This window comes from Hemicordylus capensis, chromosome 5 (genome assembly GCF_027244095.1).
Source record: "Hemicordylus capensis ecotype Gifberg chromosome 5, rHemCap1.1.pri, whole genome shotgun sequence".
Lineage (NCBI taxonomy): Eukaryota > Metazoa > Chordata > Lepidosauria > Squamata > Cordylidae > Hemicordylus > Hemicordylus capensis.
The window spans coordinates 3,575,281-3,603,143 of NC_069661.1; the positions used below are offsets into that span (position 1 = coordinate 3,575,281).

General features: G+C 48.8%; 1 protein-coding gene across 3 annotated transcripts in view; it reads right to left on the reverse strand.

Annotated features, from left to right (window-relative positions):
* Positions 1 to 27,863, reverse strand: part of ADISSP (adipose secreted signaling protein) — a 93,656-nt gene that overhangs the window by 31,137 nt on the left and 34,656 nt on the right. The window contains exons 2-3 of one of the 3 annotated variants that reach the window (XM_053254167.1): positions 24,464 to 24,569; positions 13,689 to 13,831 (exon numbers count right to left, since the gene is read on the reverse strand). In XM_053254167.1, coding sequence (XP_053110142.1) covers positions 13,689 to 13,831; positions 24,464 to 24,482 — 162 coding nt within the window. In that variant the 5' untranslated portion in view covers positions 24,483 to 24,569. Of the gene's footprint in view, positions 1 to 13,688; positions 13,832 to 20,414; positions 20,779 to 24,463; positions 24,570 to 27,863 lie in introns of those variants that run through there. The other 2 variants (XM_053254165.1, XM_053254166.1) reach the window with 2 other exon arrangements.

Below are 27,863 nucleotides of genomic sequence, written 5' to 3' on the forward strand. Positions count from 1 at the left end.
AGGGATTCCCAGATGTTGCTGACTACGACTCCCAGCATTCCCAGCTGCAGTGGCCTTTGGCTGGGGATTATGGGAGTTGTTGTTGTTGTTGTTAATTTTTTACATTTCTATCCCGCTCTTCCTCCAAGGAGCCCAGAGCGGTGTACTACATACTTGAGTTTCTCCTCACAACAACCCTGTGAAGAAGGTTGAGAGGCTGAGAGAGAAGCGACTGGCCCAGAGTCACCCAGCGAGTCTCATGGCTGAATGGGGATTTATTTGAATTCGGGTCTCCCCGGTCCTAGTCCAGCACTCTAACCACTACACCAGGCTGGCTCTCCAGCTTGTAGTCAACATCTGGCTCTCCAGAGTTGTAGTCAACATCTGGGAATCCCTGTTAGCAGAAACACTGGAAGGGACACATACAGCTGTCGGTCTCGCAGATTAGGCTGCTAAAATGAAGAAAGCTTGGAGGGAAACCAGGAGTGGATTTTTGGCCAGAAGGGCTGCAAGTTTAGTTCCGGTACCAAACACAAATTCCTAGGCCAAGTGCATGCTCTCAGGGACACCTTGGACCTTAATCCTAAATATCTTTCACTGATCATTTCTAGCGTTTCCTCCAACATCTACATGTACCTTCTATGTCCTCTTGTGTTTATCAGTCTCTCAGACCAGGGATTCCTAACCTGTGGCAGTCCAGATGCTGCTGAACTACAACTCTCATCATCCCTAGCTACAAGTGATTGTGGCTGGGGATGATGGGAGTCGTAGTTCAGCAGTATCTGGAGTACCCAAGTGGGAAACCCCTGTCTGAGAGGCTCTCTCTCTCTCTCTCTCTCTCTCTCTCTCTCCATCCATCCCTCCATCCTGCATCAACACAGTCCTGCACTTTGGCAGCCTGTACAGTTCCCGATGGCCCCAGGCATGTGTAGCAAGCAGAAGCAGTGCCAGGTTCAGTCCCCAACAGCATCTCCACTTAGGACTGGGAAAGACTCCTGCTTGAAACCTTGGAGAGCAGCGTAGACAAAACTGAGCGACATGGACCAGCCGTCTGACTCTATGGAAGGCGGCTTCCTATCTCCACGCTTTAAGCTCTCACCTTTGGCTCCCTTTTCCTTACTGCACTCCTTCCGAAATTCTTGCTTGGCTTATTTTGCTTCTCTCCCCTCTCCTTTTCCCTCCCGGCTCCCTTTGCTCCCTTTGCTTTCTAAATCAGAAGGCTTCACCTCCTGCACCTTGCACCTCTGGCCTGGTCTGCTTTCTTCCTGTCTCGCTGCTATCCTGAGGGAACAGGCAACACCCCCCGCCCCGTTTATTTAGGAGTTGAGGAGCTCGTTTATGGCATTCTTGGGGGTTTTGTACACCAATCCGTTTCGATTCTGCTTTCCAGCTCCTTCATTTCCTCAGAGTCATCGTTATGCAAACAGCCTGCTTTTTAAACTGCTGTGTTGGGTCTTGGTTCAGTGTTTACTTTGATTGATAGGCTGCCTTGAATGCCACATGTGGTAGAAAGACAGCATCCAATTTAAAAATGAAACCAATATCCCCTCCTCATACTCGGAAGAACGTTGAGTGAGGGACAAAAGGGCAAGAAGAAGGGATCACATCATGTGGGGAGACAAGGCAGGTAAGGGGTCCAGCTCCCCTCACCTGCAGGGTTTTTTGGATGTAAAAACCAAAAACCAGGACAGATACTCCTTTCTGCACAAACAAAGCAGGCAATAGCGAGCAGACAGGCCTGGCCTGTCCTCATGCCGTAAGCCTCTGAGCAACATTCCCTTTGCTTCTGTACAGGTTTCACACACTTCAATACAAAGTGCATTACTTTACATTTTGTTTAAACGCTCATCTTTAGGAACTGTGTTTTGCAAATACTCTGATCTATCGTATGACCTTAATGAAGCTGCAGATTTTTTAAAAACACAACAAACTAAAAGTAGTTTTTAAAGGAGTATGATTTTAAAGATCAAATATGCACACAAACTAATCTGGCAGTTGAAAACGGGGGCGGGGGAGAAACAACCCAAAACACACCCAGCTTCAAAAAACCCAGAAAACAGGTGGAGGAAGCTGAGCTCTATGGAACATTAGGCATAATGTTATGTCAATTAGACATAATTGAATGTAATTGTGCATTTATATACAAAGCCCAAAATCAGGCATGGTTTTCATAATTACCTTGAACACAGAAACTGGCTCTCCAGGGCAAATAATCTGGAGCACTGGCAAAGGAAAGCATCACACCCCTGGCTGACAATTGACTCACCCAGGGCGTGGCCCCCCCTTCCAGGCAAGCTCAGCCAGTCTCAGCCTGCAGGAAGTCCAGGAGCTTTCAGAAACCTTTTGCAAGAAATTGGGGTTTCCCCCATAGAACAGCAACACCTTAGGGCAGTTCACACGATCCAAGAGCAGGGTGGGAGAAGCCACCTGGAGCTGGGCTTGTGCCCAATTTTCAAACAAGTGTTAGATAAAAGCAAGGTTGGGAGCTTGGTCATCAGTCAAGCCCCAGCTGGGTAGGGTGGAAGGAGCAAGCATGCATTGTCCCCTTTGCTAAGCAGGGTCTACCCTGGTCTCCTTTTGGATGGGAGACTAGATGTGTAAGCATTGTAAGGTATTCCCCTTAGAGGATGGGGCTGCTCTTGGAAAAGCATGCAGAAGATCCCGAGTTTCCGCTTCCCTCCCTAGTGTCTCCAAGATAGGGCTGGGAGAGACTCCTGCCTGCAACCTTGAAGAAGCCACTGCCACTCTGTGTAGACAATACTGAGTGAGATGGACCAAGGGTCTGACTGTGTAGAAGGCAGCTTCCTAGCAGATTCTCCCACCTACCTTGTTCAAGAGCGGCAGATGGTATCTGGGTCACTCGTCCTCCCCAGTTGCGGCTTGACTAACAATCAAGCTCCCCGCCTCTGACCTTGCGTTTAACCAACACGTGATCAAAAATCGGGAGCGTGTCCAGCTCTCAAATTAGAGCAGGAGGCTTCTCCTACACTAAGAGCAGCTGTGTGCACCATCTCATGCCATCTCATAACAGCAGCACAAAGTGGCCACCGCTGGCTGCCATGGGGGTCCTTTCCTTTCAGTCCCCACCCACCCCTCATTTCCCCCAGCCTCCAGAACCAGCCCCAAACTGACTCTCTAGCAATGCACAGCACAAGAGGAGGAAACCTCAAGGCAGCAGGAATGAAGACAGGAATGCTCTTTAAGGGTCCACCCAGGCCCCTCTCCAAATCCATGCCGGGAATGGCTGAACACCCCTGCAAGCTTCCTCTTCCAGGCTGGCGGCCGGACCCTGAAATGGCCGCAGTCCTTGGAGGACATCTGCCACATTTTGTTACAGGTCACACTCGCCCTTTTTGGAAAGTGAAGTTGGTTTTAACTGTATTCACAAAAATACTGCATGTCTCATATTCTGTACATTGAAGTTAGTGGCACAGTCGGTCAGAAAGGCGAGGGAGGAGAAAGAAGAGCCAGCCTTTTCCGTCAACACCACCACTCAAAAGGTTGTACCAATGAGTACAAGCAGCTCTGGGACCCTGCAGTAGCCAAGGAGAACCTGCTTTCTCCAGCTAGGTCACCCCAAAGGGTTTTGCACTTAAAAAAACAACAACACCACTGAGACAAACTGGCTTAGCTAGCAAGACACGTATCAGTGAAGCAGCAGCTATTGCAAGTGCCAAAGAGATGGTCTTGTGGTGGCAAGCATGACTTGTCCCCTTAGCTAAGCAGGGTCTGCCCTGGTTGCATATGAATGGGAGACTAGAAGTGTGAGCACTGGGAGAGATGCCTCTTTAAAAAAAAATTATTGATTTTTACACTATCTTAACAATCTCGTTACATCCAATTAAACAAATGTTGACTTCCCGCTCACCAATCTGCGCGAATCACTAACTATACAATTCAACCATTGCTATAGTAATTCAAAACATATATCCTATACCTTACAAACTCGATTTTACTCTACTCAACCTGCTAATATTACTAAATTTCAAACCCTGTTGAAAAATCAATATTAGAAAAATAGTTCTTTAGGTATAATAAGAATGGTTTCCAATCTCCTTTAAAACATTCCAAGTTTTGATCTCTTATCAGTACTGTAAGTTTTGCCATCTCAGCATATTCCAAAATTTTTTATCAACCAATCTTCTTTTGAGGGCAATTCATTATCCTTCCATTTCTGCGCATATACTATTCTGGGAGAGATTCCTCTTAAAGGGACAGAGCTGCTCTGGCAAGAGCAGAAGGTCCCCAGTTCCCTCCCTGGCAGCATCTCCAAGATAGGGCTGGGAGAGATTCTTTGCCTGCAGCCTTGGAAAAGCCGCTGCCAGTCTGTGAAGACAATACTGAGCTAGATGGACCTATGGTCAGTATACAGCAGCTTCCTATGTTCCTAACTGGCACCTCATTGGTCCTCCCACCTGAGCCCGGGGAAAGGGCAAGGAGACCCCTTCTTCTGCTCATATACACCTGTCTCCTCCACTTCAGGAAACGGGAGGGCAGCAAGACAGGGTGTGTGCAGGCCCGCTCATGAAGCCACTGCAGACCCTGAGGGCGGCAGAAAGTGGGAAGGGAAGGACAGTGGGGACAGGATGCTGGTGACTCACTTGCTCCTCCCTGCCCCATATGCTCCTCAAAAGCCCAGTTCTGACAACCTGCCTAGGGTGTACACCAGGATGGACAACCTGCATGAGTTCAGTTGCACAGGGCGGACTGCTCCATGCCGTAACAACACCGGCTCTCTCCCTGTGGTTGTGAGAACCCTGTAACTGAACAGATATCAGTTGGGGTAGAAGCCTACCACCCCATGCACATTTACTTAAGGTGGGTATGCTGTGAGAACAGGGCTTTAGGGTCTACTCACACTTCAGGATTTCAAATGCAGAGAGTTCAAGCTGTGCAAAATATTTGTCATCTTATTCCAGTTTATTTATCCCTCATGTCATGGAGATGATGTTTGAGAGAAGACAAGCTGTGTTCTGTGAAATCTCTGAAATTAGTAGTGTGACTGACTATAATTTCCAGTGATCTGGATATAATTTCCAGTTTTTAGACTACAACTCCCATCCACAATGATCTGGGAATTGTAGTCCAACTGCAGCAGGCTGGCCACTCTATGTTACAATGGTGTTGTTCCTATCAAAGGGCAGGGCATGTATTTATTAATTTATACATTTCTGTGGCTCCAAGGAGCCCAGATTGGTGTACAGCCCTGTGAGGTAGGCTAGGCTGAGAGATAAGTGACTGGCCCAGAGTCACCCAGCAAGTCTCATGGCTGAAGGGGGATCTGAACTCTGGTCTCCCCGGTCCTAGTCCAGCACTCTAACCACGACACCACGCTGGCTCTCCATTCCATACACATTCAAATGATCTGAAATCCTGCAGAGACTTCAGAGTTTGGAATCTGGGATTCTGTCAACCAGAAACTGAAATATTGAGGTGCGGGAGTACGGACAACCCAAACCCAAGGAGGAGGAGGAGGAGGAGATGGTTTGTGAAGGCAGATTTTTCATTGGCAGGAATACAGAAGAGGTCTCCATGAAGGGCCCTTCCACTCCTCTTTCCACGCAGGCTATCTAAAGTATACCACACAACCACCAATCCTGGCTGTCCCATCATTCACCAGCTAAAGGCTTGGTCCACCTATGCATTTCCCTACACAGTGAGGCTATCCACACAGGTAGCCTAGCCTGGGCCAGGATCACTCCCAATCCCGGCGTTCCTTCCCAGCCTTACCCTGCTCTTAAACCGGGCCTTCAGCCAGGGTTAAAGGTGTGAGCATGTACAGAGAAGGGGGTATCCCACAATGCACCACGCTAATAATTGTGGGATATCCAGAGGCAGGGACACATGGTCCCTGGCTTCCGGAGATCCATGCTGCTTGGAGCAATACAGATCATCTGGGGGCTCCCAGCAACATTGCATTAATCGTCGGAGGGGCGGGGAGGTCAAGTTGGACCCTGCCTTCTTCCCCACCTGGCAGCCGAGTGAACAGCCTTAATGGCAGACAACTGATCTATGGGAACTGACTCCACTGAAAAACACTGGCCTACGTGATGGGCAAGGCAATGCCAGGCTTCCCGATATTAAACCAGCCCCGGGGGTACTACACAGCAGTGCCACTGTGCCACTGCTTAAAACAGGGCACCCATGCTTGTGCAGCACGACTTCTGTTGGCATCTACTGTGCAGTGCAAGTGTGGGGGCCCCATCTTATGTAGCTGTGCAATCCCACTCTTGGACACACACACCCCGGGGCTGGCTCACACATGTGTGGCCGCCCCAGTCAACTGAGAACACCCGCATCGCCTTGCACATCGTGGGAGCCACTGCGTCCACGCTGATGCGCAGCAAAACCAGAGTCTGCTCGGTGATGCTTCACAAACGGTTCTGCAATGTCTCCAACATCTGAGCTGGGTGTGTCTACAGCTATTCGCAGTAGCTGGTCGGCTGATTTCCCGACATCTTTAATCACTGCAGCCTGGACATGGTAGCCACAACGTGCATCATTCAACATCTGGGGACCCAAAGACGGAACCTCGGCTGCTTTTTGAGAAGCAGGACCAGGGACCCTGAATTGGTGCAGAGCAAGAGAGGGAGACAGGGCAATGCCTGCACCTCATTGGTTCAGTACTAAAGTGGGGAGCGGGGGTGCTGGGGCTCACACTAGCCTAGAAATGACATCTTCTGACCCCAAAGTCCTCCCCTGTAATCCCATGATGGGGCTGGAGGGGGGACTGGAAGAAGAGGCACTTTGTACAAGCTCAGAGACATTCATTCTTCGGTCACACATTCCAGAAGCCCAGCCATTCAGAACAGACTCTGGAGCCCAATCTCAGCTCCAGCTCGCCCCAGATGCAAGCTGAGTGCATTCCCACGGCCCAAGCGAAGATGCCATAGCGCCACGGTGAAGCCCCTTGCTTTGCACGCAGAAGGTCCCAGGTTCAAGTCTCAGCATCTCTGGTTAAAAGGATCTTGGAGAACTGGACTGGGAGAGGCCTTGGCTAGAGACCTGGGGAAGCTGCACGCTATCTTTTTTCAGGCCTGGGCCGAATCAACGCAGCTTCATAGGTACGCCAGCTGCAGATCTTGCAAATAAATATTTTAGTGCCTTTGAAACAGCGTTTAGCACTGCTCAGGATGGAAAACTTCTGAAATGGCTCTAAATACTGAGCAGGAGAAATATTAAAACGCTCCTGGGGAGGGGCGGAGAGGAGAGAGCTTGAAAAAAGAGAAAGAGAGAGAGAATTTAACAATGAAAGCCTGGCCTTTTGCCTCTGTGCCCCACCCACCCCCAGGATGGTGAATACAGAGCCAAGAATGGGCTCAGTGCAAGGAGCTGCAATTTCCCTCTTTTCCACCCTATTAGTTTTATGCTTAACAAGAGAAGCGTCAAGAATGCAGAGGCGGAAGCCGCTGCTGTAAGCAGGCTGTTACTGGAATGAAACTTGGATAATTGGTTGTTATGTCCAAAGTGCCAGGAGTAATTAGGCTCAGCGTGGGCATCATACAGACAATGATGGACTCGTCTTGCAGAGCAGGAAGAGGGAGTCCGATACAATCGTGCAGCGCTCAAGTCCCAAAATGTAAGGGGCTGGGACCCAAACCTGCCTCGAGTATAACCCTTTTCCAGCTAAGGCAAGAGTTCTCAGCCTTGGGTCCCCAGATGATGTTGGACTACAACTCCCAATAGCATCCCAAAGAGACAGGCCAGCCCAGGGCTGAGAACCCCTGATCTATGGGCATTGCTCCCTAAACCCAGTTGTAGGCAGCTATCAAACCGTCTGGGGAGGAAATTCCTTGCTCATGCTCAGGGACCTCATTCTGAGGCTCAAAGAGAGGTTTCGTTTTGCTGAATCAATGCACACATATATGTGCGCACACTCAGACAGGCTTCCAGTTTGTGCACAGGCCCGTTCCATAGCTTTTAGGTATGAGATTCATTCTGAAGCCCATAAAATATTTGTGCCATTAAGTGGCAAAAAAGATGCACTTTTCAAAACTGCCCATTCTTGATCAGCTGAAAGCATCTCCAGTTGAAAAGGATCTCTAGGATCAGCACTGGGAAAGGCCTCTCTCTGCCAGAGATCTCCAAGGGCCTGCCTCAGGAAAAGCGGCTTCTTGTGTGCAATGCAACTGGGCTCTTTTTTCCTACTGCACAAGCAGTGGGGTGCAGCCCACCCCGACTCCAGAATTTTCTAAGAGAAAGAAGAAGTTGTTCTAGTAAGAACTAATCAGCCTCCTTCCTTTCACTGTCTCTACATCCGGACTAAATTTGGTGCAAACTGAGGTCCACAAGTTAGATCTCTTGCACCTTAAATGTTCATGTGTCTGCCATCTTGGATCGGGGTGGATGACATCATTACAAACTACACCACTGAGGTGTCCCTGTGTGTCACTCAATATAACTGAACCAAATGTGGTTCAAATTGGTTAGGTGGTTCACAAGTTAGCCCACTTGTGCCTCAAAAGCTCACATGTCCACCATCTTGGATCAGGGTGGATGACATCATCACAAACGATACCACTGAGATGTCCCTACAACTGCACCAGATTTGGTTCATATTGGTCCAGGCATTGCGAAATTGATGGGGGAGACACATACACAGAATGCCGGGTGATCTCATAAGCCTACTGGAAAGTAAGTTAAAATTGGAAGGCAGAATGAGAATGAACAGAAAAAGTACAAAAGGATCAGAAGGAAGGGGAGGGGGTGAAAAAGACAAAGAGGAAGCAAGCCAAAGAGAAGAGCCTTTCAAGCAATGGGAGAGAGTAGCGAAGGCTCCAATATATACTTACATGATGACATTATCAAGCTCAAAAGGGAAACCACGTTGTTTTCGGTGTCTCTTTCGCGTCTATCTCTCTTTAAGAACAAACTACCTCCACTTTTCTTTTACTCTACACAAAATGTGTCCCACTGCACATTAGGATTTGAACTCTGAACAGGGAGAAGGCCCCTGAAAGAAGCCAAAGCCTTGAAGTGTCTGGGAGGGCAAGCTAGTGCTCAGAGCTTCTAGGATATTTATACTCCACCACACTTCATGGCCACCAAAATATTCAGCATGAGAACAGACAGGGACATTTTCATCTCTGGTTTACCATGAAACCCTTTGGGCCAGATCTGCTGGAGCAGTGTGCATGGCAAGTGGGCAGCGGGCAGCACCCCCTCCCCTCATAAAAACAAGGCCTTTTAGTTGCTGCAGCCCCTTCACACCCACTAGGAAGTGAGCTGCCTGACTAACCAGTGGCCCAACTCTTTGGATCAGGGCCTTCGGAGCAGAAAGGGTCCTCTGGAACCCCCAAGTGACGTGCAAAGAGCCAGCGGTTAGACCTGCAGTCCAAACACAGGCTTCTTGCATTGTATTAGAGCCCCTTAACGTTTAACAAGGCTTTCTGACAGCTTCATTAAGCCGGCCCAGCTGCACGAGAGCAGAAACATGTTTAACACAGCCAGCAGTAAGTGAGAGGTGACCACGGAGGTCAGGGAAACGGCAAGGGGAAAGCGGCTGACCAAACGCAGCAGGCCGTGGCCACTCTCAGCCCACCAAGCCATCTGTACGAGGCAGACGTTCACACGAGCAGCAAGGAAGTGTGGTGGCATAGCCCCTGCTTGGCCTGCAGGCTCCAACCTGGCATTTTTAGCTCAAAGGAGTCTTGGGCAGCAGCATTGGGGAAGCAGCCCTCTCCAGCGTTCCCTCTAAGGCGTCCACACGTGCATGCACTCACACGCTTTTTAATGTCTGCTCAGTTCCCGCTCAGGTTGAATCAGGAAGATGGCCCCACTCTGAATGCACATGTGCGCGCGCACACACACTGCCTTGCTACTGCCACCCAGAACAAAACTCATTCCAATCTGCACACAGATTTTTTTAAAGAGAGAGAGAGAGAGAGAGAGAGAACACCCTCTCTGCCTGACTCCTTGGAGGGTTGCTGCCAGTCAGAGGAGACCACACTGAGCCCGAGTGCTCCAATTCAGTCTAAAGCAGTGTTGTGGGTTCCATTTAGCACACTCTTAATGGGGTTTAATCCCCAATGGGAGTCTTGCGCAACTACAGGACTGCGCAAGTCTGAGAGGTCCAGCTTTCATTACAGCTGGAGGGGGAGAGAGAGAGAGAGAGAGAGAGAGAGAGAGAGAGAGAGAGAGAGAGAGAAGCCCTGGCACACACACTTGGTGAGAACCAGAAGGCTCCCTCTGCCACCCGCCTTGTGGGGGCATTTTATCATTCTTACTCTCCCCCGCTCTAGCCCACCCATGAGCTCTCAAGGCAATATAAGATAACTACAATACCAAAGAGAGAGAGAGAGAGAAAATGCGCAGTTGAGAGAGTCGTAATTAATACAGACAACAGCCTATCATAACACAAAATGGAGTTCTAATGAACGGTTGCAGACAGAAGCCTTCCAAAGCAGGAAAGCTGTACAAAATTCCAAGTCCTGCTAGAGCAGGACTCTAAATTAATGGACCAAGGGGCCATTAATCTAGCATACTGTTTCCCAACTGGCAAGTGAGATGCTTCTAGGAAGCCTATAGGCAGGACATAAAAGCAAGAGAGCACATGGTCTGAGAGCAGAGGATGAAGCAGCCTAGGGGAAGCTAAGAAGGTCTCAGTCTGGTCAGAGCCTGGATGGGAGCCCATCTGGAAATGCCTCGTCCTCTGCCTTGAGTTCCACGATTGAAGCAAGGTGGGATATAAATATAAGAACCAACCTCCCTTCGTCATCCCAGCCACCAAATAAATAGAGGACTACCTTCTCCTATCTGAATCTGCCCAGAGTTTAAAGATCTTCCTTGGAGACCCCGCTTTGGATTCTCTAGCCATGGGAAACACACAGGGATGGGATTTTTATTTGGGACAGGGCCTTGCCAGCAGTGGCACCAAAACTGGGCAACACCCGCTTCTGGGATGCTTGCTCTGCCCACTCCCTGCTGGTTTTCAACTCCTGGCTAAGCCATGCTTTCCCAGAAAGCATTTGAGATTCAGAATTAGATATCCTGGATTCCTTCAGCTCAGGGCTCAACAAATCCCAGTCGTCAGCTCACACTGGCACCTGGAAATTTAAGCATGACTCCTGAGCCTGGTGATGGACAGATGTGACCAGGAAGATGATGATGTAAGCAAGGCAAGAAATCTGCTCCCCTCACCTAGTGAGTTCAAGTGAAAAGGGAAGTTTAGTCTAGGGGAAAGTCTGTTTAGTCAGACTTTGTATTAGAATTTATATTTCTTTGGTGTGTGTGTTTTGCATATTCCTGATACTGTTTTATTATAGTTCCCTGCAACGTAACTGAAATAAGAAACACTAGCCTACACCCATCCTACCTAGGGCATTGCAAAATACTCTATAAACATTTAAACATACCTAGGACAACCTATTTTTGTAATCTACTAAGTATTCTTAACTTTATCGAAGAAAGCCTCAAATGGAAGCAGTCTGCAGTACTTGAATAAAACTGGGTTTTTAAAAAAGTTTTTTCTTTTTACAAGCCTCTCCGAGTTGGTTCTTAACTCAGGGAAAGCGGGGTTGGGGGGACTTCTCTGGTGCAATCACATCCTCAAACGGTCAGAAGCAATCAGTTTTCTCACCACGTGTAAGCTTGCACATGGAAGGTTTTTGTACTTATCTGATAGCAAAATAAAGAGTTTCCCCTGGGATTCCACCCCAAGCCCAGGGAGGTTCAAGCTCTGTCAATAAAATGGGTGGTGGCAGCAGCCTTTTGAACCTACCAATAGTACAAGATAGTTTTAGGAGAAGCCTAGCCAAGCAGCTCGGCAGGGATGATTCAGCATTTCTTTCCCTCACGTGAGCTTGCTATGAGACAAAGGTTTTAATCTGCTACACGGTGAGCAGCAGTTGGGACTGAGCAGCCACCCAAGGGTCCCAGAGACCAGTTTTTCTCTCTCTGCTTATCGTTTACTCTCAGCATGAGAGGGCAGAGAGATTTTTGTTTGGTTGGTTTTGATCCCAAACAGGGATAGAGACCAGGAAGCCTAATTTTATTGGGCTGTGAACAAAAAGGGATTGCAAGCACACACACAGTTAATTTTAATTTAGTTGTCAGGATCAATGGACAGATAGGCTAGAATAGAGAGCGTAGAGGGGCGACTGCACGTTTTTGCGGTCTGGCAGGGAAACTCTACATGCCAACCCTGCAAAGAAGGTCACAGCTGCAAAAATTTCCCAAGCAGGGACCCTCCAGGCTCTGCAGGGCTTAAAAGGCAGCAACCTCTAACAATCCAGTCTCAGGTAAAAGTTGTCTGCTGCAGAGTTTTGGAGGGAACGAGGCAAAGACAGAAGGTTCTGGCTGCCTGAGGGAAGAAACTCCACGATTGGTTAAACGTATTCCTTTGGAACAGAATTTTTCAATATTTGTTCCTGTACTTCTTTAAAAATAAATGTTTGCAAGCTTTTATTCTAGTAAACCTGTTCTTGTTTTACTGGTGCCTCTGTCCTATTTTAGTCCCACCTCACACGCCTACCGGCCCATTTTATTTAACCACACTACAGAGTTTTGATATTGTTTTTGGAAGACAGAGGGTTCCGTGACTGGGAGTGGAACCTGTTACACAAGCTGAAGATCTTATTTTGGTGACAGTGGGTGCTTAGTCTGAGGGCCAGATGCAGCCAAGCCCTCACAACAGGAAACAGAGGAAGGAAACCAACAGTTCTCGTGGATCGTTGCTAACCTGGGTGCGCACTGAGTCACCAGCAACCAAGCTGCCAACAACGCCCTAGTCCAAATCTTGCCAGATTCCTCGCTTGAGCAGCTGCCAAAGGTCAAGGGCAAAAGTGAATTAAAACCCAGTAATCTCCCAAGCTGTACAGAGGATTTGCTAATTTAAAGAGGCTGCAGTCAACAAGGCAGGTCCGGACACAGCTGCCTGTGGGTTCCTATTAGGAACTCTGCTGCTGGTAGCCAGAGAAAGGACATCGGCTGGGAAGCGTCTGTATGCAAGGTGTGTGAAAAGCTACCGCGCAGGAGTGGACATATTATGCATATGCAAATGGGGCCATCCACCTGAGCAACGGCTGGCAGAATTTCTGAACCCAAAAGGGGAGCTCCGTGGAATTTTCAGTGGGACAGAGCCATGCACACCTGGTTAGCAGAATCAATACATAACCAACATGCCGAGGCACTTCTGCTAGTTTTTGCAGCTGGTAGGCTAGTTTCCTCTTCAGTGCAGATGCATGCACCTGCAGGAGCAGAGGAATGGCTGCGCTCTACCTCCAGATCGCAATGATTTGCAACGCTGGATCTGTCCTAAGGCACCCATTGGGACATTTCCTGCTTGAACTGTTCTCAGAGGCATGGGAGGCAGGGGGATGAACCTCAATCCCACCCCGCTGCTCAGCAGTAAGAGAACCTGCATGGTGTGCTGAAGGTCCCGTCCTCAATCCCTGGCATCTCCAGTTAAAAGGGACTCAAGAAACAGGTACTGGGAAAGACCCATGCCCAAGACCCCAGAGCAGGAAGTGTTGGGTTAGCCCCCAGGGGTTCCCAAACGTAGGTCCCCAGATGTTGTTAGACTATAACTCCCGTCATCCTCAGCCGCAATGGCCAAAGGCAGGGTATGATGAGAGTTGTAGTCCAACACATCTGGGAACCCCACACTGAGAACTCCCAAATGGTTAATCATCCAGGGCTCTCCCCACACCTGCCCCCAGCTCTTTTGCTTCTACGGAAACATCCCTTGGATCAGGCTGCGCAGCGCTTACCTTCACTAGGAAGTTTCCATCTATCTCCTGAGTGACCATGACCACGGAATCATGCAGCTTCTCGTCGAAATGTACGTGGCTGGACGGTCCTTCCACCGTCTGGGTTGGGGCAAAGCGGACACCTGACACCTTGGGCTTAGTGCCTTGAGAAGGAAAAGCAAACACCAAAACATGGATTAGCCCCCATTGTCAAAATTCAGGAAGCGCCTCAAAGCAGAAAGGAGAGAAAGTGAGCAGTATTGAAGAGAAGTTTAATTATACTAGCTGGGCCGGGTGCAAAGCATCTGCACCTTAAGTTTGTCACCTGTCGCAGCAGCCCCCCGCTATTGCCATTTTGTCGCCCGCCCCCACCTGCTTCCTTCTCCCCATCCGCTGCCACCTCCTTCTTCCTTCATTCCCATCCGTACCCGCCACCTCCTTCCGCCCACCACCACCTTCTCGGCACCGTCCCCTCGGCTGCTGGCCAGTCGCTGCTGCCATTTTTTCCCCCTCCCATCTGTCCTGTGGCTAGCCTATCCAGCAGCTCTCCAAACTCTTGCGAGAGCTGCCACACATGGGATTAGCCACGGGTATGCCTTAGATAGATAGATAGATAGATAGATAGATAGATAGATAGATAGACAGACAGATAGATAGATAGATAGATAGATATTGGTCAGGCTATATTTGGATCAGGCCAAAGGAGGCCTAATACAAGAGTAGCCAACCTGAGGCCCTCCAGTTGTTGCTGGACTACAATGCCCATCATCCCCAACTGTAATAAATTAGGGGTGATGGGAGTTGTAGTCCAGCAACAACCAGAGTCTCTCAGGTTGGCCACCTCATCTAGTCCATAGTCCTGTCTCCAACAGTGACCAGCCAGATGCTTCCAAGAAGCCGGGCATGAAGGCAGCATCCTCCCTGCACTGATTGCTTTCTAACAATAAGAGGTAGACTTCTTCTGAACATACAGGTTCCACTCGCTATCATGGCCAGTAGTTACTGACAGACCCAACTTTTTGATCAGCCTACCCGCCTTTTAAAGCTTCCTAAGCTAGTGGTCATTGCCACATTGCATGGTAGCAAACTCGCCAAGTTAATTCTACCATGAGTGAATTAATCCTTTCTATTCCCGGCCACCACTCCCCCATGAGGAAGGGTTCACCCTTGGGACCCTCCTCTATTGCAGGCTGGAGAGAGACATCCCAGGCAATTCTGCCACTTGCTGAATAAGGCCTCCATAGTTAGTCTCAAGAGTTGCACTACTCAGATTTAAGTCACTTCGCTCCAGAATGCATGGAGTCTATTTAAATCCACAATAACAGAAGCCCAGTTAGAATGTATTAAAAAAAACCAGAGGAAAGGCAACACCAAATCCGGCAAGTTGCCAGCATGGTTAACAAGTACAATCAAGGAAGCTATAAAGGGGGGAAAGTCTTTCTTCAGAAACTGGAAGACCTGCCCAAATGAAGAGAACAGAAAAGAACAAACTCTGGAAAAAGAAATGCAGGGAGACAATAAGGGAGGCAAAAAGAGAGTTTGAGGAACATTTAGCGAAAAACATCAAGGGGAATAACAAAAACTTCTTTAAATACATCAAAAGCAGGAAACCTGCCAGGGAGGTGATTGATGCATGAGTTCTCAACCTTGGGTCCCCAGATGTCATTGGACTTCAAATCCCATAATCCCCACCCAAAGGCTATTGGGGCTGGGGATTATGGGATGTGAAGTCCAGTAACATCTGGGGACCCAAGGTTGAGAATCCCTGTGTTAGATGAGAGAATGAAAGGGATTATTTAGGAGGATATGGAGATTGCAGAGAAGCTACATGAGTTCTTTGCATCTGTTTTCACAGCAGAAGATACTGAGTGTATACCTGAACCTGAATTGAGCTTCTCGGGATTGGAGGCAGAAGAACTGAGATGACAAGAGATGACATTCTAAACTGTCAAGAACTAAAATGTGAAATTGCCAACCACCTTGCAAAAATCTATAACTTATCCCTACAGTCAGACTCTGTACCGGAGGACTGGAAAGTAGCCAATGAAACACAGATTTTTCAAAAAGGGATCCAGGGCGGGATCTGGGAAATTACAGGCTGGTTAGCTTAACGTCTGTTCCAGGCAAATTGATGGAAAGCATTCTTAAGGATAAATTTGTTAAACATATAGAAGAACAGGCCCTGCTGAAAGAGAGCCAGCATGGCTTCTGCAAAGGTAAATCTTGCCTCACCAATCTTTTGGAGTTCTTTGAGAGCGTCAACAGATGTGTGTGCATAAAGGTGATGCACTTGACACAGTATACCTGGTCTTCCAAAAAGCTTTGGACAGTTCCCCACAAAGGATCCTGAGTAAACTTAGCAGTCATGGGATATGGGGGCAGGTTCATGTGTGGATTGGTAGGTTGAAGGACAGGAAACAGAGGGTAGGAATAAATGGAGAGTTTTCACAATGGAGAGAAGGAAGAAGTGGGATCCCCCAGGGATCTGTACTGGGACCGGTGATTTTTAATTTATTCATAAATGATCTAGAAGCAGGGGTAAGCAGTGAGGTGGCCAAATTTGCAGATGATACCAAACTCTTTCGGGTAGAGAAATCCAAAAGGGATTGCGAGGAGCTCCAAAAGGATCTCTCCAAACTGGGGGAGTGGCCGACAAAGTGGCAAATGCGGTTCAATGTTAGCAAGTGTAAAGTGATGCATACTGGAGCAAAAAACCCAACTTCACATACACACTAATGGGGTCTGAGCTGTCAGTGACTGACCAGGAGAGAGGTCTTGGGGTCATTGTGGATAGCTTGTTGCAAGTGTCGACTCAATGTGTGGCAGCTGTGAAAAAGGCCATCTTGATGCTTGGAATCATTAGGAAGGGGACTGATAATAAAACTGTTAATATTCTACTGCCCTTATACAAAACTATGGTGTGGCCACATTTGGAGTACTGTGTACAGTTCTAGTCACCATATCTTAAGAAGGACACTGTAGAACTGGAGAAGGTGCAGAAGAGGGCAACCAAGATGATCAGGGGCCTAAAGCACCTTCCTTACAAGGTAAGTTTACAACACCTGGGGCTTTTTAGTTTAGAACAAATACAACTACGGGGAGACATGATAGTGGTCTATAAAATAATACATGGTGTAGGGAGTGGATAGAGAGAAGTTTTTCTCCCCCTCTCACATTACACTAGAACCAGGGGTCACCCAATGAAACCGATTGCCAAGTAATTTAGGACCAACCAACGGAAGTACTTTTTCACACAACGCATAATCAACTTGTGGAATTCTCTGCCATGGGATGTGGTGACTGCTGGCAGCCTGGATTGCTTTAAGAGGGACTTAGACAAATTCACAGAGGACAGGTCTATCAATGGCTTCTAGTCTGAGGGCTTTAGGCCACCTCCAGCTTCAGAGGCAGGATGCCTCTCAATACCAGTTGCAGGGAAACAACATAGGAGAGAGAGCATGCCCTCAGCTCTTGCCTGTGGGCTTCTCAGAGGCATCTGGTGGGCCACTGTTTTGAACAGGATGCTGGACTAGAGAGGCCTCCTTGGGCCTGATCTAGAGGGGCTGTTTTTATGATATTAAGCAACGGGAAATGCAGCAGCCCAATCTTCAAGTCCCCAGCTGTGCTACTTTGCTGCCTGCAAGAAGAGTTGGGAGTTTCCAATCAGCACAAAATATCAGTGCTTCGTTTCTGGCAGGGAACAGCCCACTGGAGCATCTAGCACCAGGACTGTTCCATCTGTGCGGGCTGCCTGTTCATATGCAAGCGCAATTCAGAGTGCTGTTTCTTGCTTTGGAGCCCAAAGTGGTTTGGGGCCTGTGGACTTGGAGACCACACTCCCCTCCGCCACCCACATCCCTTCTCACAGTGCCCGAGCATCATTTCCCCAGGCCTGGCACAAACTCTACCTCCACCCCCACATAGTCCTTGGCCATTCTGAAAACTGGAAGAATTGATATGTGCCCATTTAGAATCCTCCACTTAAGTGCTTTATGTGCCTTAGATGCCCCTGCTAACTTGGCAAAGAGGCACCTTTTAACGTGGTGATTCTCTTTATTTAGCAGGGGGAGAGCAACTGGCCCTATCCAGCCCCAGCACAGCATCCCTCCAGTGGCTGTGGCTGGTATCTGCTTTCTGTTTCTTTTTAGATTGTGAGCCCTTTGGGGACAGGGAGCCATCTTGTGTTTATTATTTCTCTATGTAAACTGCTTTGGAAACTTTTGTTGAAAAGCAGTACAGCAACAAGAGTTGCTGTTATATTTCTGGCTTTCCAATTTGCATTTATAGCCAGACAGAGATTAGAGAGATGTGACATGCTTTTTGGATACCACTACTCAACCCAGGTTCTTCGGTGCACCCTGAGCACCACCACAGGCCAGACTCGTTTGTTTTCTCCCCCGCACCCCAACTTCCCACCAGAAATTATCCATCTGGGCAGGGCTGCCCATTTCCCTCCCAGGATCTCAACACCCCCAGTGACCAAGGAGCTTCTCCATCGCTCTGCCCGCCAGTCCCTCTGGACTGTCCTGCCTGGGCACGGGGCATGCCAGCAAGAACTGAGGCACTCGGGCAATGCCCTCCCAGTCCCAATGCAGAGTGCCTTCAGGCCAAAACCAAGCTTTGTAAAGGCAGCCTATGGGGCAAGCCAACGCTACACTCCTGCTATATGGCTTTCTCTTACCGTGTTGCCAACTCCTGGCTTCAGAGTTTCTGCCCAAACGATATTTTTTAAAAACTTTTTTTTTTTAATATCCCACTCTTCCTCCAAGGAGCCCAGAGTTGTATACTACATACTTGAGTTTCTCCTTACAACAACCCTGTGAAGTAGGTCAGGCTGAGAGAGAAGTGACTGGCCCAGAGTCACCCAGCAAGGATCATGGCTGAATGGGGATTTGAACTCGGGTCTACTCGGTCCTAGTCCAGCACTCTAACCACTACACCACGCTGGCTCCTAGCCAGCACCAGGCATCTCTTCTGTACCATGCATTAATTCTGCTCCCGTGTATGTGTCTTGGTTTTATTGCAAAAGCTTATTTGTTGGTTTTTTTTAAAAAAAGTTACCCATTTTTCCCATAAGAAGAGAGAGAGAGGGAGAGACTTTTTAAAATAAAAATAAGTATTCCAAAGAACTATTCTCCTCTCCCCACTAAAAAAAAGCCTCCAACACCCTGAAGGGCTAAGATAATAAAGAGCTATCACAACTCTGAAATTAGCAGGGGGAATATCTCCAGATGAATGCTGGAGACAGAAGCCTTTTCCAGGTTTTCAAGAAGTACCTTCAGTGAACATTTGTGCTTGTGTGTGCAGTCATTACTCTTCTAGCAGGCTGCATCCCATCCTATTCAAATACAGTTCTACACATCTAGGCCCTCGGGATTCCTACCTTCCACACAAAACCTGGTTGCGAACAGTTGTTAACTGTCAGTTGGGCAGAAAGGAATTTGGGTTCGGCGGAGGATTCTGCTGGCTAATTAGATGGCATGCTAATCTGTAGTTTTTGACAAGTCATATTTCATGGTCTGGACCCTGCAAAGTAGTTTGCTTTTAACCCACACAACTGGTCAGTTGGGTTAGACAGATCTTTGGGGATTCACGCACAAGGCTGAGCTAGTTGGTCTGCAAGCACCTTGGTGGAAAATGCCTGATCTTGGCTTGTGGCACATCGTGGCTTGGTGTAGGCCAGGGCTGTGCAGCTTCAGCCCTTCCGCAGATGCTAGTCTAGAACTCCCCTACTCTCCAACTATTGGCCACTGTGGGTGGGGATGATGGGAGCTGTAATCCAAAAGCAGCTGGAGAGCTGGAGTTGTGCAGCCCTGGTGGAGGCAGGTTGATGGAGAGGAGGGTGCCTGGCTTGCTGGGCAGACAGTCCTTCCTTAGGGCCGAAATTTGGGCAATGGATGGTGGGGGCGCGGAGGAGGAGCTCCTAAACCCTCACTGGTGGAGGGGTCCACGCTGGAACCTGAATGACCCAGGTTTTTCCAGCCTGCTAGCAGAGGGCAAGGCAGAGCAGTTGGCGATTTGCTACCCTTTTAAAAGGCACGTTGAAATCTGTCCCCTCAGTCTGCATCATGTTGGGGCTGAAATCAGATCTGGCACTGCAGCAGCCGCCGCCGCCAAGCCGAAACCCTCTCCCCTGTATCAGCTCCAAAGAAAAGCCAGCATGTGAACGGGGAGGGGAGGGAGCCAGGCTTGTCTAGAAGATGCCAAGAAGCAGAGATTAGAGAGTCTTTCATCACAATGAAGGGCTGCTATCATTGGGCACCAGCTGCAGCTCTCCCAGACAGGGACAGCAGACTGACATGCAGAGATAAGGCTGGTGCCCCGGAGACCGGGGAAGGAAAGGCAAACGGCCCCCCACAACCCCACTGGGGAGCAGAGGGTGTGGCCACCACATAAAGTCTCAGCTGTCTCAAAGCTTCAGGAGGAAGAGCACAGCCTCTGTTGCCAGTGTTTCTCTGCCACGGTTGGAAACCTACTTACAGCACATGTAAGGAGTATCTTGGAGGACGGGTTCCCAACCTTGCATCCCCAGACGGCAATGACCGCAACTCCCATCGCCCCCAGACAAACAACAAATCTTCCTATACAGCTTTTCAACAAAAGGTTCCCGAGTGGTTCACATATTGTCTCTAGCCACCCCCATGAGTGCTGATGTGTGCAAAGCATGGGATGCCCCGCCTCCCCCCGAGTGAGGAGATGTCTAGCAAACAGCTGGGCTGCGCTGGGCAACTGGCGCTGCCTCCTTGCCTGAGCTTGCCGGCTTTAGGGACAGGAAACCACCTGCTCCGTGTCTCTCTCCAGGCCCGTCAGAGATGCAGAGTGGGGTGTTGGCCGTGAAGCAGCCTCGAGGAAGGCGGCTGGCCATGTGGGACCAGGAGGAGCAAGAGAGGAAGGTCAGGGGAGGTGGGTCCAAAGAGCCTCGGGCAAGGACTGGCAGTAGAGCTCCGGGATGGTTGGTGGCAGTGGAGATTAGCCAAGCTCATGAAGGCAGTGATGGAGGGACAAGGTGAGCATGGCCGCTGCAGATCACGTCGGCTTCCGATAGAGGCCTGAACTAGATGGCCTGATCCAACAGGCGCCCTGCTGCCTAGATGTCCAAGGAGGTTCTTGCTGACTTTCTGCAGGAAACCATTACTCAGGACTGACCCTCTCTCTCTGTGCTGCAAGGAAGACTGCCATCTAAGAGGGGTCTCAACCTTGGGTCCCCAGCTGTTGGCCCAGCAGGAATCTAGCCTCCGATTCATCCCCTGAAACATGAGATACTCCATTAAATGTTAAACTCTGGGCAAGCATTCACACTGGTGGGATCACCTTTTAAAAGTGAATCTCATGACTGCAAAAAGGTTATAATCATAATCCACAAAAAGGAACAACAGATTCAAGGCACAGAGTAAGGGTAGGAAACCTTGGCTTTCCAGCAATTACTGAAGTATACAACTCCCATCAGTTGTGGCTGGAAATGATGTGAGTTGCCTAGTCTTGGGCTAATGCACAGATTTGAAGGTAAGCTCTGCTATCGAACCACCGGTTCATCTGGTGGCGACGCAGAGGTGGGCCTTCTCTGTAGCTGCTCCTGGGCTGTGGAATGCACTCCTGGCAGAAATCCGTAATTCAAGATCATTACTGTCCTTCAGGAGAGCCCTTAAAACCTACCTGTTTGGCCTGGCCTTCCAGGGTTTTAAAATGATTGAAAAATGGTTTAAAGTTGTTTTAAATGGTTATCCTGGTTCTCCAGGGGGTTTGGTTTTTTTTAGCTGTTGAATTGTTTTAATTGGTTTTATTTTGTTTTTATAGTTTTGATTTTAACTGTTAACTGGTTTTAATTGTTTTTACCTGGTTGTAAACCTCCCTGAGCCACTTTGGAAGGGCAGTATATAAACCAAATAAATAAATAAAACAAATAATAAAGAAAAACAGCCTGACATTTCCTCTCCTGGGCAGTATCAATCAGCCGAGAGAGGCACTCAACAGCATCTCAGTGGCTGCAGAGGAGTGTGAGGGCGAGACTCTATTTGCGCTGTCACACAGCAAGTTACTTCACTCCCCCCACCCCGCCCCGCTAACTGGGTTTACTCCCCACTGAGTAAGCAGCACAGGAGTGGGGGGGTTCACTGACCGCCCAGAGCTTCATGGCCGATTTGAACCAGAGTCTTCCTGGCCCAGGTCCAAACACAGCCTTACGCTGCACAGCCAGATATTACAGTCCCATATCAGCTGCTATACGAAGGCAAAGAGGCAGAAGGCATACCATAGAAGGACAGCCAACCCACACAGGGGAGATGTTGCTCTCTGCTTTTGGGCAGCTTGTCTTGTTAAGACATGTTCTTGTCTCTGCTCCAGGGCACGATGCCTTTCCAGCAAGTCTCATCTAGCACTTCAAAAAGAGGGAAAAGGACTTTCCAACTGCGCACAGCAATCCAACACCAAATAAGGCAGGGGTCCCTACCTTGGGTCCATAGACGATGCTGGCCTAGAACTCCCATCATCCCCAGCTACAATGGCTGAAGGCCACCCCCATCACTGGGGACCACAGGAGTTGTAGGCCAGCATATCTGGAGACCCCAAAATACTCCTTTTAGAGGTGCAGAAGAGCAGGTGTGCCTTCAGCACTGGCCTCCGCAGGGTCTGAATCTTATCTTTATCCAGTCTTAGATAGTTTTCTCAGAGTTCAGGGGTCAGCTCATTCTATGGGGAGCCTGGCTTGAGAATGCCTGGTGTATAGGATTGCAGCCTTAGCTAATTTAACTGTTTTGGCTTTTAAGCAGCCGGCTAGACGTATTGATATCTGCTTAACTGCAATACCTCGACACGCTTTGGGAGAGGAGAGTTGGTCTTGTGGTAGCAAGCATGACTTGTCCCCTCTGCTAAACAGGGTCCACCCTGGTTTGCATTTGAATGGGAGACTAGAAGTATGAGCACTGCAAGATATTACCCTTAAGGGATGGCGCTGTGCTGGGAAGAGCACCTACATGCTTGCATGCAGAAGGTTCCGAGTTCCTTCCCTGGCATCATTTCCAAGATAGGGCTGAGAGAGATTCCTGCCTGTAACCTTGGAGAAGCCACTGCCAGTCTGGGAAGACAATACTGAGCTAGATGGACCTATGGTCTGACTCCGTATATGGCAGCTTCCTATGTTCCTATCTTCCAACAACCAGGTAAGGTAGTTTACCCAAGTAAGGTAGGGCAGTCCCTTGTCCAATGCTATCCACAGTGAGTTTCAGGACTGGGAGGATTTGAATCCAAGTCCACCACTCTGTCTACTGCAACACCGGGGTTCCCAGCCTCACATTAAGTTGTAACCATGACAGATTAACAAGGAAATCCAAGACAGTAGTAAGGAAGAACAAGAAAAATCTGCAGGCCAGTAGTTTTGCCACCTGCAACTGCTACCTAAAGTTTAGGATTAGAGGGGCAGGTTTATGTAATATGAGCACAAGATTTGGGGGTTCTGTTTACCAATCTGAGTGTGTCCCAAGCTACTACAAGTAGGGCCTGCTCCATTTACAGGCAGAAGAGTTCCACCAAGTTTTACTGGCACAAGAAGATCCCTGATGGATCAGGCCCCAGGCCTATTTAAATCCAGCCTCCTGCTTCACTGAGCTTAGCGAGTAATCTGTTGCAACATGGCGCTGTGCTGGGAAGAGCACCTACATGCTTGCATGCAGAAGGTTCCGAGTTCCTTCCCTGGCATCATTTCCAAGATAGGGCTGAGAGAGATTCCTGCCTGTAACCTTGGAGAAGCCACTGCCAGTCTGGGAAGACAATACTGAGCTAGATGGACCTATGGTCTGACTCCGTATATGGCAGCTTCCTATGTTCCTATCTTCCAACAACCAGGTAAGGTAGTTTACCCAAGTAAGGTAGGGCAGTCCCTTGTCCAATGCTATCCACAGTGAGTTTCAGGACTGGGAGGATTTGAATCCAAGTCCACCACTCTGTCTACTGCAACACCGGGGTTCCCAGCCTCACATTAAGTTGTAACCATGACAGATTAACAAGGAAATCCAAGACAGTAGTAAGGAAGAACAAGAAAAATCTGCAGGCCAGTAGTTTTGCCACCTGCAACTGCTACCTAAAGTTTAGGATTAGAGGGGCAGGTTTATGTAATATGAGCACAAGATTTGGGGGTTCTGTTTACCAATCTGAGTGTGTCCCAAGCTACTACAAGTAGGGCCTGCTCCATTTACAGGCAGAAGAGTTCCACCAAGTTTTACTGGCACAAGAAGATCCCTGATGGATCAGGCCCCAGGCCTATTTAAATCCAGCCTCCTGCTTCACTGAGCTTAGCGAGTAATCTGTTGCAACGCAGGGAGGTTCCAGATGGCAATAAAGTGGGGGATTGCAGAGTTCTGCGCGAGTTCCAAGCGCCATCTTATTCACCATACACACACTGCTGCAGGCTTCCTCATGGGATCTTACCCCCAGCACACATGCTAAACAGGGGACCTTGCGTGATTTTTGCAGTGCCAGTCCTGGCATCCCGAGAACGCCCAACTCCCTTCTCCATTATTATTTTTGTGGGGCCTGGAGAAAAAGGGAAGGCTCTTCTCTGAATGCAAGAGAAGGAGGGCAGCTGGCGCTGTGACAACCAAGCAAGGTCCCTCCTTGGCATGTGCACAGATTGCACAGGGAAGGGAGCACAGGGGTCTGCCCAGCAAGCATGATCACACGTGCAACTTGTATGAAAGCTCTGCGGATCCCACACTTCTGTTGCTGCCTGGAAGATGAACCATCCAAGGCCACACTGGACGCTTGGGTGCTCCCAAGCACTCGGGTACCACCCCAGCAACACTCACCCTTATTTGCTGTCGCCATTGGTCCTTCCAGGAGCCACTCCGGTTCTATGCGGAACTTCAGTCAGATCAGCAAAAGGCCATCCTCTACGGAGATGCAACAGGCTGCCTTGAAGGACAAGGAGGAGAGAACAAGAAGGGGCCAGTGTTAGATTTCCTAAGCACGGGCCAGGTCACTGGTGCGTTTAGATTATCCATCTAGGGCCAGCCCTGCTTCCTTGTAGAGGTCGGCAATCTGGGCTCTCCAGCTGTTCAGGTACAACTCCCACCATCCTCAGTCACAACTTACTGTGGCTGGGGATGATGGGAGTTGTAGTTCAACACCCAGTGTAGTTCAACTTGAAGAAGCAAGACAGAAAAAGCATTGATGCTCTTGAACTTTGGTGTTGGAGAAGACTTTTGATTAGCTTGTGATCATGGACAGCCAGGAAAACAAACCAATGGATCATAGAACAGATCAATCCAGAATGTTCACTCGAGGCACAAATGACCAGGCTCAAACTATCATACTTCAGACACATTATGCGAAGACCCAGCTCCCTTGAGGAGTCCACAATGCTGGGGAAAGCTGAAGGAAAGGGGAGAAGAAGACAACCAGCAGCAAGGTGGATGGACTCGATTATGACAGAAGTGAATGCATCACTGAGAGACCTTAAAGGCTAAGTTGAAGACGGATCATCCTGGAGAGAATCTATCTATGTGGTCGCTAGGAGTCGACACCGACTTGACAGCACTTAATCAATCAATCAATCAATCAGTTCAACACCTGGAGGGCCAAGGTTACCTAATCCTGGCATAGTGGGCCATACGGGGGAGCCTAACAATACAAATTATGCCCTAGAATACAAAAACAAATATTCAAATACCACTTTTCAACCTAAGTTCCCAAAGCGGTTAACATAAAGCAAATGAAATGGCTTCCTGTCCCCCAAAGGCTCACAATCTAAAAAAGAAACATAAGAAAGACACCCGCAACAGAATTGTTCAATGGTTGTTGATGAAGGCTAGTGCCCATTTGTGGTGGTGTTCAGTGGCTCTTTTGGTAAAGGTAAAGTGTGCCGTCGAGTCGCGTTGACTCCTGGCACCCACAGAGCCCTGTGGTTGTCTTTGGTAGAATACAGGAGGGGTTGACCATGGCCTCCTTCCGCACAGTATGAGATGATGATGCCTTTCAGCATCTTTCTAGATCGCTGCTGCCCGATATAGGTGTTTTCCCATAGTCTGAGAAACACACCAGCAGGGATTCGAACTGGCAACCTCTGGCTTGCTAGTCAAGTCATTTCCCTGCTGCGCCTTTAGGTGGCTGGCTCTTTTAGTATGTGATGTTTTACTTTAATAAATCTTGTTTTTGAATGCATCCTAACGTCTCCAGAGAGTCTCTTGGGCTGAACTTCTTTACCACCAGAGCATACTCTGCAGGGTGAGGACTTTAATGTTTCTCCTCACACCCCTCAACAAGAAGTAAGTGTGTGTGTGTGTGTGTGTGTGTGTGTGTGTGTGTGTGTGTGTGTGTGTGAGAGAGAGAGAGAGAGAGAGAGAGAGAGAGAGAGAGAGAGAGAGAGAGAGAGAGAGAGAGAGAATGAATGTGCCCAGACTTGGAGCAACCAGCCCCGAGAGACATAGGAAGCTGCCATTTACTGAGTCAGACCATTGGTCCATCTAGCTCAGTATTGTCTACACAGACTAGCAGCAGCTTCTCTGAGGTTGCAGGCAGGAGTCTCTCTCAGCCCTCTCTTGGAGATGCTGCCAGGGAGGGAACTTGGGACCTTCTGCTCTCCCCAGAGTGGCTCCATCCTCTGAGGGGAAGATCTTACAGGGTTCACACTTCTAGTTTCCCTCTCATATGCAACCAGGGTGGACCCTGCTCAGCTAAGGGGACAAGTCATGCTTGCTATCACAAGACCAGCTCTGCTCCTTGTGAGGAGACCTGCCTGCTCCCCTCTCCAATGACACCCTGATAGCCCTTGAAGGGGGGGGGGGGTTCTCGTATTTGGCAGGGGGGGAGCAACTGGCCCAATTCATCCCAGCATAGCATCTCTCCAGGGGCAGTTGCTGGTGGTGCTTTGTGCTTCTTATTCAACTCCGAGCCCCTTAGGAACCACCTCCTCATTCACTTTGCTATGCAAACCTCATGGGAGGGTCTTTTGTTGTGGTTGAAAAGTGGCATCTCACTATCATCATCATGAGCATGGCCGCCCAGTAAGGAGGCTCTTGCTCCAGCTGGTGTTTGGCCTGCCAGATGCAAGATGTGCCTCCCTGCCTGGTTCCCGGTCTCTGTGGGAGCTGGCCATGTGCCATTTGGAATTTGTTTTCTTAGGTTGCTTTTTGAAAACGGATCTGTACACCTCCTTCAACATTCCCCGAAAGACGCAAGCACCAGGGAGTTTTCTTCAGCAGCCGCCTCAGACTGACAGGATGCGTCCCCACCCCTTAGAACAGCAAGCCAGCTCCCCTGCATACTTCCAGCTCCCCTGCTCAGACGATCTTTGGGTCTCATCCCAGCCCCCTCCCAGGAACAGCAAGAATCTCATTAGCACCATTTCTGGCACCATTTCTTGAGTCGCTCAGCACTCTTAACAGGTTGTGCTGGATGCCAGAACAGGGCTGTAGTGTCAATTGCAGGGAGATGTGTCAGATATAAAAATAGCACCCTGTCTGAAGCTCTCGCCTCCTCCCTGCTTCTGGCCAAGTAAATCACAATTTCCTTGTGTAAAAGCCCATTCGTATTATCTCTCCATTTGTTTATTTAGAAAGTTGGGAGAACCAGTTGAGACAGCACCATCTCCAGTCGCTCTTCTCATCACTGAACTGGCCGTCCGCCAATGGGAAGAGTCACTGAAGATCATGCAGCCTCTCCCACTCAGAAGTTCTCTCCAGGAGTCCATTTTTCTCTTCTAGCTACCCTGCTTTTCCCATACTTGCTTCTCTACCGAACACTGGCCCTCCCGAGGCTTTGGAACACACTTCCTGCTGAAACAAGAGCCTCTCCATCTCTTACAACTTTTTAAAGGACAGTCAAGACGCATCTGTTCACCCAGGCTTTTAATTAGATACTGTTTTAATTGTGTTTTAATAGTTTTAACTTTTAATTTCAATTGCTGAAATGTTTTAGTCTTTTATTGGCTGTTTTTCTTGTTTTGTAAACCGCCCAGAGAACTTGCGTTTTAGGCGGTTCAGAAATGTATTAAACAAATACTAAATAAATAAATAAATAAATAAATAAATAAATAAAGAAAGAAAGAAAGAAAGAAAGAAAGAAAGAAAGAAAGACACTCCTTGGAATACAAAGGGAAATGCCAGCAAGGCTAGAGTTTGGAAGGGGCAGTTGTGCATGAACTGGATGCTGCACCAAACCACCAACAATGCCCCAGCCTTGATACATGACCCAGAGCCTGCAGACAGA